Source organism: Rhinatrema bivittatum, chromosome 3 (genome assembly GCF_901001135.1).
Source record: "Rhinatrema bivittatum chromosome 3, aRhiBiv1.1, whole genome shotgun sequence".
NCBI classification, from domain to species: Eukaryota; Metazoa; Chordata; class Amphibia; order Gymnophiona; family Rhinatrematidae; genus Rhinatrema; species Rhinatrema bivittatum.
In genome coordinates, this window is record NC_042617.1 from 565,851,333 (window position 1) to 565,867,373 (window position 16,041).

General features: G+C 42.6%; 1 protein-coding gene across 1 annotated transcript in view; it reads left to right on the forward strand.

Annotated features, from left to right (window-relative positions):
• Positions 1–16,041, forward strand: part of PEX3 (peroxisomal biogenesis factor 3) — a 90,492-nt gene that overhangs the window by 28,826 nt on the left and 45,625 nt on the right. The window contains exons 3-4 of the mRNA XM_029596517.1: positions 1,191–1,272; positions 13,783–13,828. Coding sequence (XP_029452377.1) covers positions 1,191–1,272; positions 13,783–13,828 — 128 coding nt within the window. The remainder of the gene's footprint in view (positions 1–1,190; positions 1,273–13,782; positions 13,829–16,041) is intronic.

Sequence of the window (16,041 nt, forward strand, 5' to 3'; positions counted from 1 at the left end):
TTAGAGGTAAGCAACTCCTCATGTTCACCGAGCCAGGGGTATTTTACTATAGCCATTTATGTACATAAAATCTGATTTTATTTGTGTAACTGGCTTTGAAATCTAATTTCAAAACATGAATATGAATGTTATGAATATGAGGCTGCATAACAGCCTCATATTCATAACATCTGGGCTCGATTCACCCAAATTTAGGGCTGAGAAGAATTTCTGGTAGTTTCTATCAGCTTCGTTAAATAAAAAATCACTTAGTGTCCCTGTGTATCTTGGAAACGTTGTATGAACACCCTTATGCTGCTTTTTTTAGACCAGTCTCTGCTCTTAGCATGATATTATTGAGCTCATTTAACAGTCCCAAGAGCTTCATTATCCCTTCTGATTCGCATGGAGTTATTTTCACAATGACAGCAATATCAAATAAAATAGATCTGCAATTCAATGGAGGAAACACACTGAGCATGCTGAGATCTGATCAGGATGAATTATGGGCCACAAAAAATTTACCTACATAAATTTGTAAACAGACGTGTTTGAATATCTTCTCAAGCACTTATGTATTGTGATGTCAAAGGAATCCATAGAAAATTTTAAAAGAAAAATCTTGGAATGTAACAATTCTTTAATAACACTACAGAGAAGTTTAAGAAGTCACAAAAAATACTTTCTTCCCCCTTCCAAACCACCTGGCTTTGAGACTGTTGTGAGCAAAATTGGACATCAAGGAAAACCAGTTGCTTCACAAACCCATTGGTTCTTTGCACAGCTAAGAAACTTCACTGCCCACACCATACCTCCTAGGTTAGTGCACATTGACATATCAGAACTACCCAGTATAGATCAAACAATCCAAAGGGTGGGGCTAGTACAATAAGTAAAGAATGTTTTTACAATAGTAGTTCTGGGCTATTTTCCCCCACTACTTGCCATTTGGATGCCAAAATTTTGGTGAATCGAGTCATAAAGGTTTATGGTCGGATATGCTAAGTATTTTCCCACAAATACAGAATGGGAAAAACCCCTTGTATATTTTGTTCCTTATCCTCCCTTCTTTTGCATAGTTTTCTTTCCAATGTTTGCATCCAGCACAGAACATTGTAGAAGATATTGCAGAAAAATATTGTCAGTGCACTGTTTAATGCTGTGGCTAGCACCGACATGCTGTATTTTTTGTTTTCTTTTGTTAACTGCAGTGTTATCGATGCTCCCGGCTCTGAGGGATGCCCTCATGCAGCAGCTGAGCTCAGAGAGTCTTACAAGTTTGCTAAAAAGCAGGTGAGAGGGTGCTGCATAGTATCTTCAGCAGAGCCATCCAGTTATTGCATGAGGTGTTTTATTATTCTGACTCTATAGCTGTAGACACAGTAGATGTATTTGGGGTAAGAAATATGAGGCACGCTTTTGAGTCCTTTGTACTTCTGAATCCATACCTGGTTCTTAGATTATTTGAAGACAAAAGATTCACTATGTCACGCAAATGGGTCATATCACTATGCAGTGCTGAGCAAAAGGAAATTCCAGCTTTTCAAACAAGACTACAAATCTCTCTCTTTTTTGGGGGGTACATGTCCAAGAATTCCCTTGCAGCAGTCGCCCTGGAGCTTCTGTGTTTCCTTTTTTTCCACAAGCTGAACACCACCAACAGAAACACATTTAGACTGCACTATTAAATTTTGCATCACATACTAAACTTTAGGTAGCCAAAGGAGATGCAAAGACCAATCTCTAAAACTCCAAATTGTATTATAATTATGTCATTAACATTTGACATTTAGAAGGCATATATTCAATCATATAAAGGCTTCATAAACATATAAAGACCATCCTACCAGATATATCCCAAACTCTTAGGACCCACAATATAAAACAAGAAAAAAAAAACAAACAAGACAAAACAACATAAAAATATACGGAAAGTACACAAAACAAAAACACTTTTTATAATCACTAATGATATACTGCATAAATCCAACAGAGGAACCATTTACATAAGTCCCTCAGAGTACATTAATTGTATTAAATATTTTCATGTGTTCCCAAACATAATTTAACAAAAATATTATGCATTCCTCATAGGACATTGTACCATCTCTTCTTGTAATAAAAATAGTTCTTGTCAAAATGTCCATTTGTAGGTTGATCTCCTTATTACACGAAGTTGAAAATAAGTCAATTCACACAACGTAAACCAGAGATGGTGTAAGTTCCTCATAGAGCACTTGAATTCTATCAATGCTTCTCATTCTTCTCAACAAATTGAAAAATTGTTTATTCCTCGTTGGGTGCTTGGATTGTGACATCTCAAAATGTAACAAAATTGTTTATATAAAAAATGACAACAAAAAAACACAAAGAGCAGCACTGCGAACCTGTATGCTCAAAAGAATCACTCACAACAAAAGGTATCGCCAAAAATATATCCCAAAGAAGACTCTTCACCATCAACTGTAAGATTTTTTTATGTAAAATTGTGTATGTGAAACGGGACCACATCAGCAAGCCTTAGACGACGTGCTCGGTGCAACCAAGCCGTCCGGTCTTCTCGATCGCTTGCGGCCTGTGACCAAATTGTTTTTTGTAAAGTTCACCATCCGGTGTTATCCGCAAACCTTATATAAAAAATGACCACAATCTAAATATCCATGAATATATTATCACAGACTCAACGCACATCCATACGAGTCTCAAAAAAAAAACTTTAGCTAATTTTATTTTCCATTTCGAGGTTTCCCCTCTCTGAAGTCTCTCGTCCATTACCCGGGAGAGAGAGTCCCGATAACCTTGTCCCAGCTCCTGCGGTGTCGGTGGTTCCTCGACATTGTGTCTGCCCGGTCAAACTTGGATCGGCAATCACAGTCCCGCTGACAGCACTGAGGGGAGAGCTGCACAGCGGACCCCGGGGGTCAGGAGGGCTCGGGGTAATCTCGCCAGGCGAAAGTCCCGCTCCTCTCGAGACTTCCGCAGCAGCATTTGGAGCCCCCATCTTCAACCTTTTTTAATGTATGGAATACATTTTACCTCTGCTTCCAAAATGGAATTTTTTAAATAATGTGTAATGAAAAAATCTTTTCCCTAATATTTACACCAATTCTTACGTGGAATATCACGTAAGTGATCTTAACGCTACAAAAGGACCATCATAAAGACTAACCAACCACTGATGAATTATGAGGTTCAAAAGTATAATCATCAGTCCATTATAGTTCAATTTTAATTTGGACCATCTTTTTTAGAAATCCATTTTATATTGCAAGTAAAATTTCACTTTCATTCAAAACTCAAAATCTTGCCCTGGGTTTCTTCGTTCACCTATCAAGTTTCTCCATAGACATCCTGACAAGGACCATGTTTTGAAATCAGTCTGTCAGGAGACTTGCACCTTGGGGAGCAGGTTCACAGATAGCTAACTGGTCATGCCTCGTGCAAACTTAACCTTTGCAACCACTCCTTTTAGTTTTTCTAATTTCCTCGTTCTGTTGTCATAGTTTCCCTTAAGTTATATCCTCCCTTCCCTCCCTCCTTGATTCTAGGACCAGCTGCTCTGAGGCAGTCCTTTATCTCATTTTAAAACTTAACTCCTCTGGCATGGCCCAAACTGTGCTTTTCTGAGCAACTGTGGCCTTCCCCTCATTGCCTTGTTTACTAGCTGCTCTGTCTCCTTTCTAAAAAAAAAACAAAAAAAAAACCTAGCACCAGCAGCTAGGTTCAGGTGGAACCCATCCTGTTAGAATAGGCTCCCCGTTTCCTACAGTGTTCCCAGTTCCTAACAAATCTAAATCCCTCTTTCCTGCACCATAAGAACATAAGAAAATGCCATACTGGGTCAGACCAAGGGTCCATCAAGCCCAGCATCCTGTTTCCAACAGTGGCCAATCCAGGCCATAAGAACCTGGCAAGTACCCAAAACTCACATAAGAACCTGGCAAGTACCCAAAACTCACCATCATCTCATCCACACCTTGAGTATCTGGAACTAGGTCTGCTGCTGGACCTCTGTATATGAAACGGGAAGCATTTCTAAGAATGCGATCCTAGTGTGTCAGGATTTCAATTTCCTACATAAGAGCCTAAGTTTAGCCTCCAGAAGTTCCCTCCTGCACCTTCCTATGTCATTGGTAACTATCTGTTCCACAATAGCTGGCGCCCCCCCCCTGCACTCTGTAAAAGCTTTTAGGTGGCATGTGAGGTCCGCTACCTTCACACCAGGCAGGCAAGTTACCAAGCAATCCTTACGACCACCAGCTGTCCAGGTATGGGCATTCTTAATGATGAAATCACTAATTACAATAGCCATCCTAACCCTTCCCTCCAGAGTACATGCCTCTAGAAGGACATCCTCCGTGTGAGAGGATAAAGCATCTTCTGGAGGGCAGGTTCTAGCTTTAGGATCACTTCTGCCACACCAAGGTGATACGGTCATCCAGGATGTACAGATTCCTATAAAACCTATCCCACCATTGGCTTCCTAATTGTTCAGTGCAGAGTTGGAAAGGAGAGTTTCATTTATGCTACCTTGATGCACTACTTGAATCGAGGCTCAAACATGTTTCTTGACTCTTATGGGTGCATCAAGCAACCCATCTGCTGATGTGTATCCATTGGCACTGGGTGTTCAGCTACCCAGCCGTAACTAACCCATGGCCGATGTGGCCTCTGTCATAGGTGCCATCCAGCAGGGGTGCTGTCACGCAAAATCTATCAGCCTCCATCCTCCTCCTTCCTCCTGCCCTGGCAGTAAAGAGCAGTGAGGCCTGTGGAGCCTCAAACAATCAATCTCCTCCTCCTGCTGGGGCAGTGAAGAGCAGCGCTGCCTGTCGGACAGCAAAAAAAACATCAGCTGCCTCTTCCCTCCCCCCGCCCTGCTAGTGCAGAGCAGTGTGGCCCCAGGGCTGCAAAAAGCATTGGTCTTTTCCTCCTCCCTTTCTCTGCCCGGCAGTGAAATGTAGCACAGCCAGCAAGACCTCGAGGAGCAGAAATGAGGCAGCAGTGTGGGTCGCACGATGCCAAGAAACATTGACCTCCCTCCCCATGCTTCAGCATACTGGGAGGAGGCTAGATGAGAGAGAGAGCTTATGGGAGTGTGTGTATGATGGGGGATGTAAGAGATATGAGCGTGTGTGTGATTGAGCATATGAGAGAGAGCCTATGAATGTGTGTGTGATTAAGCATGTGTCTGAGCATGTGTGAGAGGTATGAGCATGTGAGCGTATGAGTGCATGACTGAGCATATGAGAGACTGATGTTTTTGTGTATAGTTGAGCATGAGAGAGTGAACAAGTGAGTGTGCATATGATTAAGCATGCGTGAGAGAGCATATAAGCGTGTATGAATGACTGAGCCTGTGACAGAACGTATCAGCCTGTGTGTATGAATTATCATGTGAAAGACTGAACGAGTCTGTGTGTGTGAATGTGGGAGAGTTAAAGCATTTGTCTGTATGTGTGTATATATACAGTTGAGCATGAGAGAGTGAACAAGTGAGTGTGCATATGATTAAGCATGTGCGAGAGAGCATATAAGTGTGTATGACTGAGCCTGTGACAGAATGTATCAGCCTATGTGTATGATCTATCATGTGAAAGACTGAACGAGTCTGTGTGTGTGAATGTGGGAGAGTTAGAGCATTTGTGTGTGTATATATACAGTTGAGCATGAGAGAGCAAACAAGCGTGTCATATCTATATGATTGAGCATGGAGAAAGCTTGTATGCAACAACCCTCACTCCTTTCCCTGCTAATCCATGACAATTTCAGGTCATCTGGAATTTTCCAGGTATGGACAGCAAGGGGATTTTTTTTATCCTTATTAGTTTTAATTAGTGGGTGATATTTGTACCTATTGCCTGTTTTTAAAATATTTTATTGACTTTTGGAAATGGATAGAGGTGAGTTTTTAATTATTGGATGTTCTGTTCATCAGCTGTTTTGAAATTTATAATTTTTATTAGTATGGTTTTACTATATTTAAATTTTGTTTTATGAGGAATGGCAGTATTTCTGGTTTTTCATAGATACACTGCATATAGGCTGGCTTGTTGTGGCTTCCAGTTCAGTTTTTTGTCTGCACATTTCTATTTACACATTATGGTCTCTCTATTAGGAATATGGTGAGGGTCTGTCTGGGCTTGGCATGTGTGAAAAAAGTGAGGTGCTCTTGTAGTTTCTGTGTGGGGATCTAGAGCAGCCTGGTTTGTTCTGTTTTCTTGGTATAAATCAAATATTTCCTTGAGTTAAATTCTAAAAGCAGGATCACTTCCTGTATACGATGAGATGCTGGTGGTCTGTTTGTCAGAGGCATGGCATCAGCACCTCCCAGGAATACTTATATTGATCAATAAAAAATGAAGCTTTCTACCAAAATCTAAGTGTTCTTGTATCCCTAGACATAAGTGTCATAAAGAATGGCCTGGTGCTTAACAGAGGTATATTGGAGTTTAGGGCCTGGTGTAATATTTTCAATGTTGCCTTTTCATAGGTAGGATTGAATACTGGCAGTTAGTGCTGTCTTGGTATGGGAGGTTTAGTTTATTGTAATTCAGTTTACTCGTGGCTTTCTGAAGGCCGAGCCTACACCTAACGTGCTACCATAGGTCTAATACCATATAGGTTCCAAGTGCCTTTTTTCTTTTACTTGTTTTGCAGGGTTTTCTAGTTATACTCACATGCATTGTTGTGGCGCTAAGATACATGTTGTAAGTGATATTTTTACCTCAATGTCCTTTTCCATGTAAAATCTGAATAATCTTTAATTGTGTTGGGAGGGCGTGACATCTAGTGCTTGAAGAGGAGGCCCATGGCTTATGGGTTCTGAAGGGAATCTCCCAGTGCACGGCTCCCAGCCTAGGACTGACACTGCGATGACTGGAAGAAATAAAGTTGAGAGGGGAAAAGATCATCGCGAGTTGTGAATAAAGGCTCCTGGCGCCAGGATCTCTGTACCGCTTCCAAGTGAGCTAGAAGCGCAAAGGAGCGGGAGGAAACTGCTGGGTGAAAATAGAACTCAAAGACCCCTCTCCATTTAAGTCTCCCAGCTCGTGGTATCATATGTTGTGCTCAGAATGAGGGTGCACTTTTTCACTTGGCCGTAAGTGCCAAATGGCCTCGCTATGGCTCTGCAATTACCCAAGCCTTTTTGACTAAACCAGCCACTCTGAGGTTAGGAGTGACCCAGGCCCTGAAAGCTGAGCTAATTTCTCCCTTGACCTCAATTCTAGAAAGAACCAATCTGAGATTCGTGCCATCAGATTCTTGAGTTGGTACCTTCTCAATGTTTTTTGGCTCTTTATTATATAGGGGACTCAATAGGAAGAATCCCGGTGCTTCAAGTATCTTTGTTGATTAGTAGTTATGAAAATAACTATTCTTTAGGTCTGTCTTCAGAGCCCTTTCCACTACAGGAGGAAGTGTGATCTCGTCCTCAAGACCATTCCTTCCCAGATTTTGTTTAAAGAATGGCTAAGGCCATTCCTTCTTCATGTAAGTACAAGAAGAACTCAGAGCAAATGTAATTGGTCTCCTTAAATGTATTGATGCCCCAAAATAGTTGATGGTACCAGAAAACAATATGAGAGACGGTCTTGCAAGCCAGTGAGCAACAGAACAAAAGATAGACCACTCCTTAGATGTAAGGGATTCTTTAATTCGCTGTACATTTTAACAGGATAAAATAGCATACACCCAACTCAGGCCAAGTTTCACCCAAACTAGGCTGCATCAGGGGGCTAAACAACACATTAAATAAAAACCTAAAAATCAGACATAAAAATAACAATAAAATTGAAAGGGGTTAAGAGAAATAACATTAAAAAATATAGTGACAAATCAATAGTAAGTACAATACATTTAAAAAAAATCAAATCAAATAAAAATGATGCAGCTACAAGCATAAATTCAATAGAAAACATATCTTTTCTGCAACTAAAAACACCACTAGTAAAATACAAATATAATGAGTACTATTTGTGACAGTCAAACCTGTATAATGAATATTGAATTGTGTGCATGCAAGTTATAGCCTTAAAACACAATTTATGAAGTTAATTAAATTCAAATTTAAAAGAGAGAAAAAAACTGGACCAAACATTATATAACTTAACAAGCAGACCAAAAGAAAAAATAATGTGCAGTATCCACTGAGGAAAAATGCTAACCATATATACCTACATTAAAAATTAAAAATGTGTATAGTTGAAGAAGGATAGCGTACCTGAGCTGGTGTGTATCGCAGTAAGTGGCTGGAGTGACTTAACTGATGAGTATCACAGTAAATGATACTATCAGGAAAACAAAAAAATTGTGAGCAAATGAAAAAATGAATGAACATACAACAGGGAATTAATGGAAATAAGCGATGGCTTTATCTCCACACGGTATCCCATTTAAACCTTCAAGGGCATGTCCATTGCCAGAAGCGAGCTGGACGTACCGAAAATAGTGGAAAGCCGGAAAAGGTGCCAAAAAACATTTCTTTTTATTGGAAACTGATAGTAAAAAAAAAAAATTACTATTGTTCTACTTGGATAAAACGCCTCAGGAAGCCAATCAGGTTGGGGATTTCCTTAACCTTTAATCATGCAAAGCCAATTTCCACTCCCAAGCTGTTATGACCTGGATTTGGGGGGGGGGATGTAATTCTATATCTTGGCTTTTTGGATGATGCATCTCAAGTCCTTCAGGCTTCTGGAAAGGAATCCACATACATCTTATGGTTTCAAATAGATGAGGCTTGCCATCTGGTGTGATCCTTTCTTCTGTCCCACACTCAAAATGCTTGACTACCTTCTACCTTTTTGGCCTCCAAACCAACTCGTGTTAGGGTGCCCCTTAACGCAAATGGTACTTATCACCACCGTGGAAGTAAACCCTGTTTTGGTTCAGCCTCTGTGTCTCGTTCAAGCTGGCCTTGCTTCCGTTGAAGCCTCCAGTTAAGCCTTTTGCCATGCCTTAGAATATCAACAAGTGATGAAAGCCCCTTTTTGAGAATCTGACCTCTTGTTAGTTTGTAATATGTACAACTTGAGTTAATCTGCAGAAGTGCACGTGAAATTCCTTTTTTTAATCAGCAGAACAAAGCCCTAAGAAATTGCTATAGTAGGGTCTGTATGTATAATATGCCTGGCTCCAAAACTGGAGTCTGTCTGTCTGGCAAGTGGTGGGGTGTGCATGCGCACACCGGCACACCCCACCGGCTTCTGAGGAGTGTTCACATATTGTATAGAATGCATGTACATGCGTAAGGTCAGAGCTACGTACACATGCTCAGCTATGGGCTCCACAGCGAGTGCGTGCGTGTGGGGTGGGATGATGGCTGAGTGGAAACAATGGCTGCTGGATGAAACAGGACCACGGGTTAGCGAAGAATGGACAGGGGCATTGCATAGAACCCAGCTACAGGAAGGACAATGGCTTTTGTGTGCCGCAGGGATCCAGGACAGGAGGGAACCAGAGAGACGGGTGGAAAGGGAAAGGGGGAGTAGTCTGAACAGGTCCAGCAGGGAATAGGAGGAATGAGGGTGCTGGGTTTGGGTCAGGCAGGAGAGGAAGTGATGAGAGTTTTTGGGAAGGGAGGGGTCATTGGGTTGGGTTTGTGCAAGCCATGAAGGCGAGGGAGGAATGAGATTGTTTGCTTTGGGTGAGGGGTGGGAGGAAGGAAAGGCGTGACGGTACGCTATTCAAGCCAGAGCCAAGCCTGGGGGAGGGGAGCGTGGAAATGCTAGGACAGAGATGATGGAGTCAGGCCTAAGTATAAGGGGAGTGAATTGGAACCTCCAAGCAATTTCACCAGATAACGGCTGGTAAATGATATTGCTCTGAGCTTTGTTACTGTTGTGCGGTGGAGTTAAGAACATACAAAAGGTGTGTGTGTGTGTGTGTGTGTGTGTGTGTGTGTGTGTGTGTGTGCGCCTGTGTGCCTGTGTGTATAGAGCCTAGTGTGTATCTATAGAAACAGCTGCTGAATGGGCAGACCCTGCACTTAGGCGAGTCTCTGGATACATTAGTATGAATGGTTTACAGCCTGATGCTGGATGCACCCTTTCTCCCATTTGAAGATAATCGCATAGTTGAAGGTAAGTATAGTGTTTGACTTTTAAATGCATAGGAAAAAAAAAAAGATTGGACAGTTCTAGTTGAGCTCGATGATTAGATGAATAAGTGTTAAGAACAGTATCAGAAAGCCTTTTGCTTACTACCAACGCAATGCTTCTGTATGCTCAGATTAGTTTTAGATTTCTTTATGTAATATAAGTTCCTGTGCTTTCTTTGGTGATTCTGTGCAATTTAGGTTTTACTTTTGATTTGAATGACACGTTGTCTGTTTCGCTTCACATTTCTAAACTGAAATGATAAAAATTCACAATTTTGTATTTTTAAATATTTTGTTTTAGTGCAAACTGTTTGAGTTAAGTGTGCACTATTTCAACTGAGTGTGCAGTGCACTAAGTCAAAATAGTGCGCACTAAATGAGAAATTTTAGGAAAAAAAACCTAAAAGTTTTGATGCACACCAGGGCCAGCGGAAGCACTAAATGAGCTATGCCTGGGCCTATGGCACAGACCATTAGGGGGCACCGCTGCCACTCGTGAGCCCAGGGTGAGACGGCAAAAAGTGCCCCTTCAAAATTCTGCCCAGCCCCTGCCTCCCCCCCCCACCTCTGTTGCTCCACCCTCCCAACCCCCCTCCCCCCCAAGACTCTCTCAAATCCCCTGGTGGTCCAGCAGGGGGCCCAGGAGGAATCTGCTGCCACTTTCCAATGTGGTCGTGGGCTGTCCATTGCCCCTACCATGTGACAGGGGCCGGCCAATGGCACCGGTAGCTCCTGTCACATGGTAGGGGCTAAAGGCCACCCTGCGCCACTTTGGTTAGTGGCAGCTGATGGCCCGGGGGTGGGTTGGGAGGGGGGAGGGGTTATTTTATTTAAATTTGGGGGAGCGGCGGCATGTGATCCCTGCCCCTGGAGGTGGGAGTCGGGGCTGCGGGAGGTGTCGCAGCCGGGGGAGGGGCGGCGCAAGGCAGACGATGCCTAGGGCGCCTGATCTCCATGCACTGGCCTTGTAAAGAACACACTATAGGTAACTTTTAATCTTGATGTAAAGGGCGTTATGTAACATTGTTACTTACATGCAATGCTTTTTAACTCTTCATTGCAATGCACTTTGCAGTGGCAATCCAGCTACGAAAGGCAGAATAGAAACCCTAAATTAAATTTGATATTAAATATATTGGGTCCTTCATTTTCAGTTTAAACTGATTTTTTTCCCCCGTATATTCCCAGATTTTGCCAAAAGTGATGATCAGTTTGAACCGATTTTTCACCCTAATTTTGGATTGATTAAAGAGCAGCTGCAGGGTCTCGAGGCCTCCAGCACCTGCTGGAAGTTAGTGTGGGCCAAAGTGCCTGCAGCATTTCAAGTCCCATCCCCCCCCCCTCCCACCAATGAAAGCTGTTTTGTTTTTTTTTCTCTCCAGTGTCCTCGATGTGGCGCTGGAGAGCGAGTGCCTGCCTCCCCCTCCCTCAAGCAGCCAAAGTGCCCGCTGCTTGGTGTCACCAGTGCAGGGTTTGAAGTGGGCCCATGCCCACCAGAGCCATTTCCTGGCAGGCTCTCTGGCCCTGCAGCCGTGCAGTCTGCACAGAGGGGGAGCCTCCAAGCTTGGTGCCACCACTAGTAAGGATGAATGTTGTTGCAATGGGGGGAGAGGGGGACAGTGCTAGCTAGGAACTGGAAAAAGTTAAAAAAAAAAAAAATATATATATATATATAAAAATAAAAACTGAAAATGAAGGTCCCTATAACTATATAAAGACAGTGCTTTTATGTCCTAGCAAGAGTGGAGACTGCACACGTCCGCCTGCGGTTAACACGTCCGCGGCGCCATTGACTGAATGGAGCCCTCGAGAGTTTAAGATCATGTCGATTCAAACGAAGATATAGCTACACTGCAGTCGGCTTTTCTTAAAAAGTGCACTTCAAGTGTGAAAAACTTCTAGTTATATTTCAATCTTAAAAGTCCCTTGAGCCCCTGAGGCAGCCACTGGAAAAGTGGCGAAACGCGGCCTGAGACGGGCAATCGATTTTATACTTCTCCACTCAATAAAATTTTGGAAAAGACTTTTGGGCATCTATATTTTTAGTTTTTCCTCAAAGCTGTATATTAGCCATGAGACATGGGTGATGCCAGCCGCTTTCACCAGACTCCTCCCTCCTAGCCAGTAGTGCATGTATGGGAATTCCCATGCGGGTATTGCCTTGTGAGCCTCCTCAGTCATTTTTTTGTACAAACACGGACGTGTACTTAGTCTCTCCACATAACCTCTTTTCTAAAAAATTTTTAATTTTCAAATCTTTTTTTTTTTTCAGTTCTTTTTTAGTTGCCTCGTTGTCTCTGCAGTATCCACAACAGCACTTTTCATTGATTTCCTCCCCCCCCCCCCCCCCCCCAAAATCTTTGCTGCCTCAGATGTCTGGCAGGAAAAACCCCACAGTGAGCCGGTTTAAGATCTTTATCTGTGGTAAGGTAATGTCCCTCACTGATGGGCATGTTGTGCTACCGACTTGACCATGACCAGGAGGGCCGGTGCAAGGGTATTAGATGCCCTAGGCAAACCTTTCTGCCTTGTGCCTGCCCCACTTCACCCCTGGTCCAGATCTGTCCCCAACTTCATTCACTCAGACAGGCCTTCTCTCTTACACACATTTAGGTTTCTTGTCTCATTCACACACACACTCTCAGACAGTCTCACTCACACTCACACTCTCACTCACTCACACACACACTTACTTCACGGCCAGCCGAGTCTCTGCCACGTGCAGCCGTGAGTGAGATGGGCTCTGCTTGCGGCCCCACATGGCTGTTCTTTGCCGCCCCCTAGAGACGACTGTCTAGTTCACCTATTGGGTCGCGCCGGGTCTGTGACCAGGTAGACCATTATGTCTGTGGCTGAATGTCCCTGCATTCTCAAAATTCCGGGGCCTATAAAATGGAGGATCTGAATCTCTCAGCAGCCACAGTAGGTCATCCTCCCCACAGTGCAGCAGCCTCTGTGACACCAGGATATGAGTTGAGCAGGAGCTTCTCAAAAACTCTGCTACTGGCACAGCAGATCGGAGTCTCTGGGTCGAGTAGTGCTGACCGCCCTGCATGGAGGAAGAAGCTACATCATTCTGCAGAGCCATTGGAGCTGTGGATGCTGAAGGAAACCCAAGGCTTCCAGCCCCGTTGACTCACAGTGCACCAGTAACAGCAGTCCGTGACCCGTCAATGCTTAGCACACAAATATATGGAGCCAGTGTTTCCTCGATATAAGCAGCCTTGAGAATGTTGAGGCATACGTCATCACATCCAAATAAGCCTCTCAATGCACTGACATAAATTGAGGAGATTTGCGAGGCAATCCCTGCATGGGAATTCCCGCACTTAAGTCAGTAGAGTTAAAAGCTCTATTAACTAGGAGAGAAGACCGTTTGGTGCCGCCAGATGGTCACCCACGTGTCATGGCCGAGTCATCCTGCTACCTATTGAAAACACAGTTTACTGTAAGCAGACTTGCTTTATTAACTTTTAAAGAGTTCTGTAGAGAAAGGTTCCCCCAGGGCCTGCAGTGGAGTTCTCTGGCTTTTCAGTGCTTTGCATTAATGCACTGTTGTACAGTAGCCCAGTTCTGAGTACAGTGGCATGTGTTTTGGCAGGATAGAGTGACAGAATCATGCAGCCCCATTTGTAATGCCATTTTCATTTATTTATTTTTTTAGCTGAAATATGTCATATACTACTTTTTCCTTTTCACAGGCCATCGAACAAGCTAGAAATATGGGAGGATCTAAAGATAATAAGTAAGTTTATAAGACATTTATTTTCTGGTTTGCGTAAATATAAAATCACATGGCTTGGAATTTGGGGGCTGGGAGATTCCGTTTGAGGATTTTAGTATAAAGTTCTAGTTTTGGGGTGTGTTGAAAATACTACGGTTCATTGCAGCCAGGGTGAGAGACTATGGAGAGTTACAGGGCACACAAAATGCCTGTGAGCTAAACTTTTATATAACCATAGATGTGAATTGTGTTAAGTAGCCTCTCACTTGGTGAGCTTGAATGTCTGACTGATGTCTGGCATTTGAGGTCCTAGCTTTTTTCTTTTCATGTAAGTGGGTAATTGTCTTGCTGGAGAGAACCTTTTTTTCAGAACATTGCTGTGTACATTCAGCACGCACATGCTCGCAGAAACCGTACTGTGTCTAATGAGATCAGTTTTGCTTCTGGATGGGGTAAAGCAGTTAGTTTAGTATGTCTAGACATGAGTGCCGCAGCCAACACTATTGATCAACAACAAACAGGTTATAGTCAATCTCTTAATTGGTGCAAATCTTTTTTTGGAAAATAGAATTTATGTCTGAAACTCCTCTATATCTTCACCCAGTTATATAAATTGTGGTGTTCCCCAGGGACCAGGGCTGGTGCAAGGGTAGTAGGTGCCCTAGGCGGCGACTCCTACCTCGTTCGCATCACCCACCGTCTGCTTCTCAGGACCATGAGCAGCCTTGCCTTCTCTGACTTAACTGTCTGAATTAGCTGAATTCATTAAAACTTAAGGCCAAACCAGGAAAAATCAGAAGCATTATGATTTGCCAGAAATCCATTTTCCATTTCATCTCTCTCTCCTATCATGGCGGATAATCCCATTCGGATCAAGCACATTATCACTACTTTTAGGTGTTAGAATTAATCCATTGCTAAACGTTTCTAACCACATCTCATATTTATAGACTTAGACCGTTTTTGGATTCTGCAGATCTTAAAATTTTGACTCATTCTCTAATCTTGACAGGTCTGGGTTATTGTAATGCCTTATTTTATGGTCGTACCTGTATATATGAAAGATAGCCCCAGACAGCCCCAAACAGCTGTGAAATTACTCCTCTTCATGGTTTACCCTGGCTCCCAGTCTCTTTACGCATTCAATTTAAAATTGGATGCTTGACCTTTTAAGTCCTTGCGATGAGGACCCCTTCCACCCAGCTATCTTTCCAGTCATATTATCCCTTACCAAGCTGGAGGAATGCTTCATCACAGCAGGAATTAGTAGCACTACCTTCCCCAGAAGGCATTAGGCTGGAAAGAACTAGGGAAACCAGTTTTTTCTTACCTAACTTCAAGCCTTTGGAATTTTTTTTACTGGCCTTGTGCTTGGAGAAAGATTATCTCAAATTAAGGCAAACCTTGAAGACCTTTCTTTCTCTGAAAGCTTACCCCTCCAATTGGAATTTCCTACCTTTGTGTTGCTATAAGTATTTTTTTTTTTTACTTTGATTTGAAATTTGTGTTGCTGTATCATTTTAATGATTTGAAGTTTTTACTGAGCTTCCTCTCTGTTATTGAATCACTGTATTTGCTTATTTTACTTTTGTTGATTTTTATATTTTTAAAGTAGTAATATTTTTGCTACTTTCAAAAATCTTATTCTAAATCGCATTGATTTCCAAATGTAAGATATGTGATTAATCAAAAAAAAAAACCAAACCTAAATTAAACTTACAGCAGGGTCCAGTGAAAAAGCCCGTCCTACCTTAGTGGCTGGAATGAGACCATGCTGCAGGTAAGGGGCACCAAGGCCTAGAGTCTGAAGGACTTTTGGAAAGCAATTTTTTTTACCAAGGTTTCCCCGTAACTCGCTGGATTCTCGCATGGCTTTCCCCCACCCTCTTTGGGAGAAATTCTGGTTGACCAAGCTAAACTGCTGCTTAATGCCTCCTACTACATTGCAAACCCCGAGGTGCAGTGTTAGTCAGGAGATGAATAATTAAGGCAGTCTTGGCAGAAGGCAGACTTGCTTGCTACTAAAGCAGCGAATATAGTAAGGTAATGGTAACCTAAGAGTGATGGTTTTCAATGTGGTATTGACATGGCATGAACAAAGTCACGAAGTTAAGAAATCCAATATTTATGTAGTCAGGCTGTAGAAAATAAAAAAAAAGCTGTCTTTAGGGAAATGTATGCTTCCCTGGAAGGTTTTACCGTATTGGAATGGATAGAAAGATAAAAATGTGGGCTT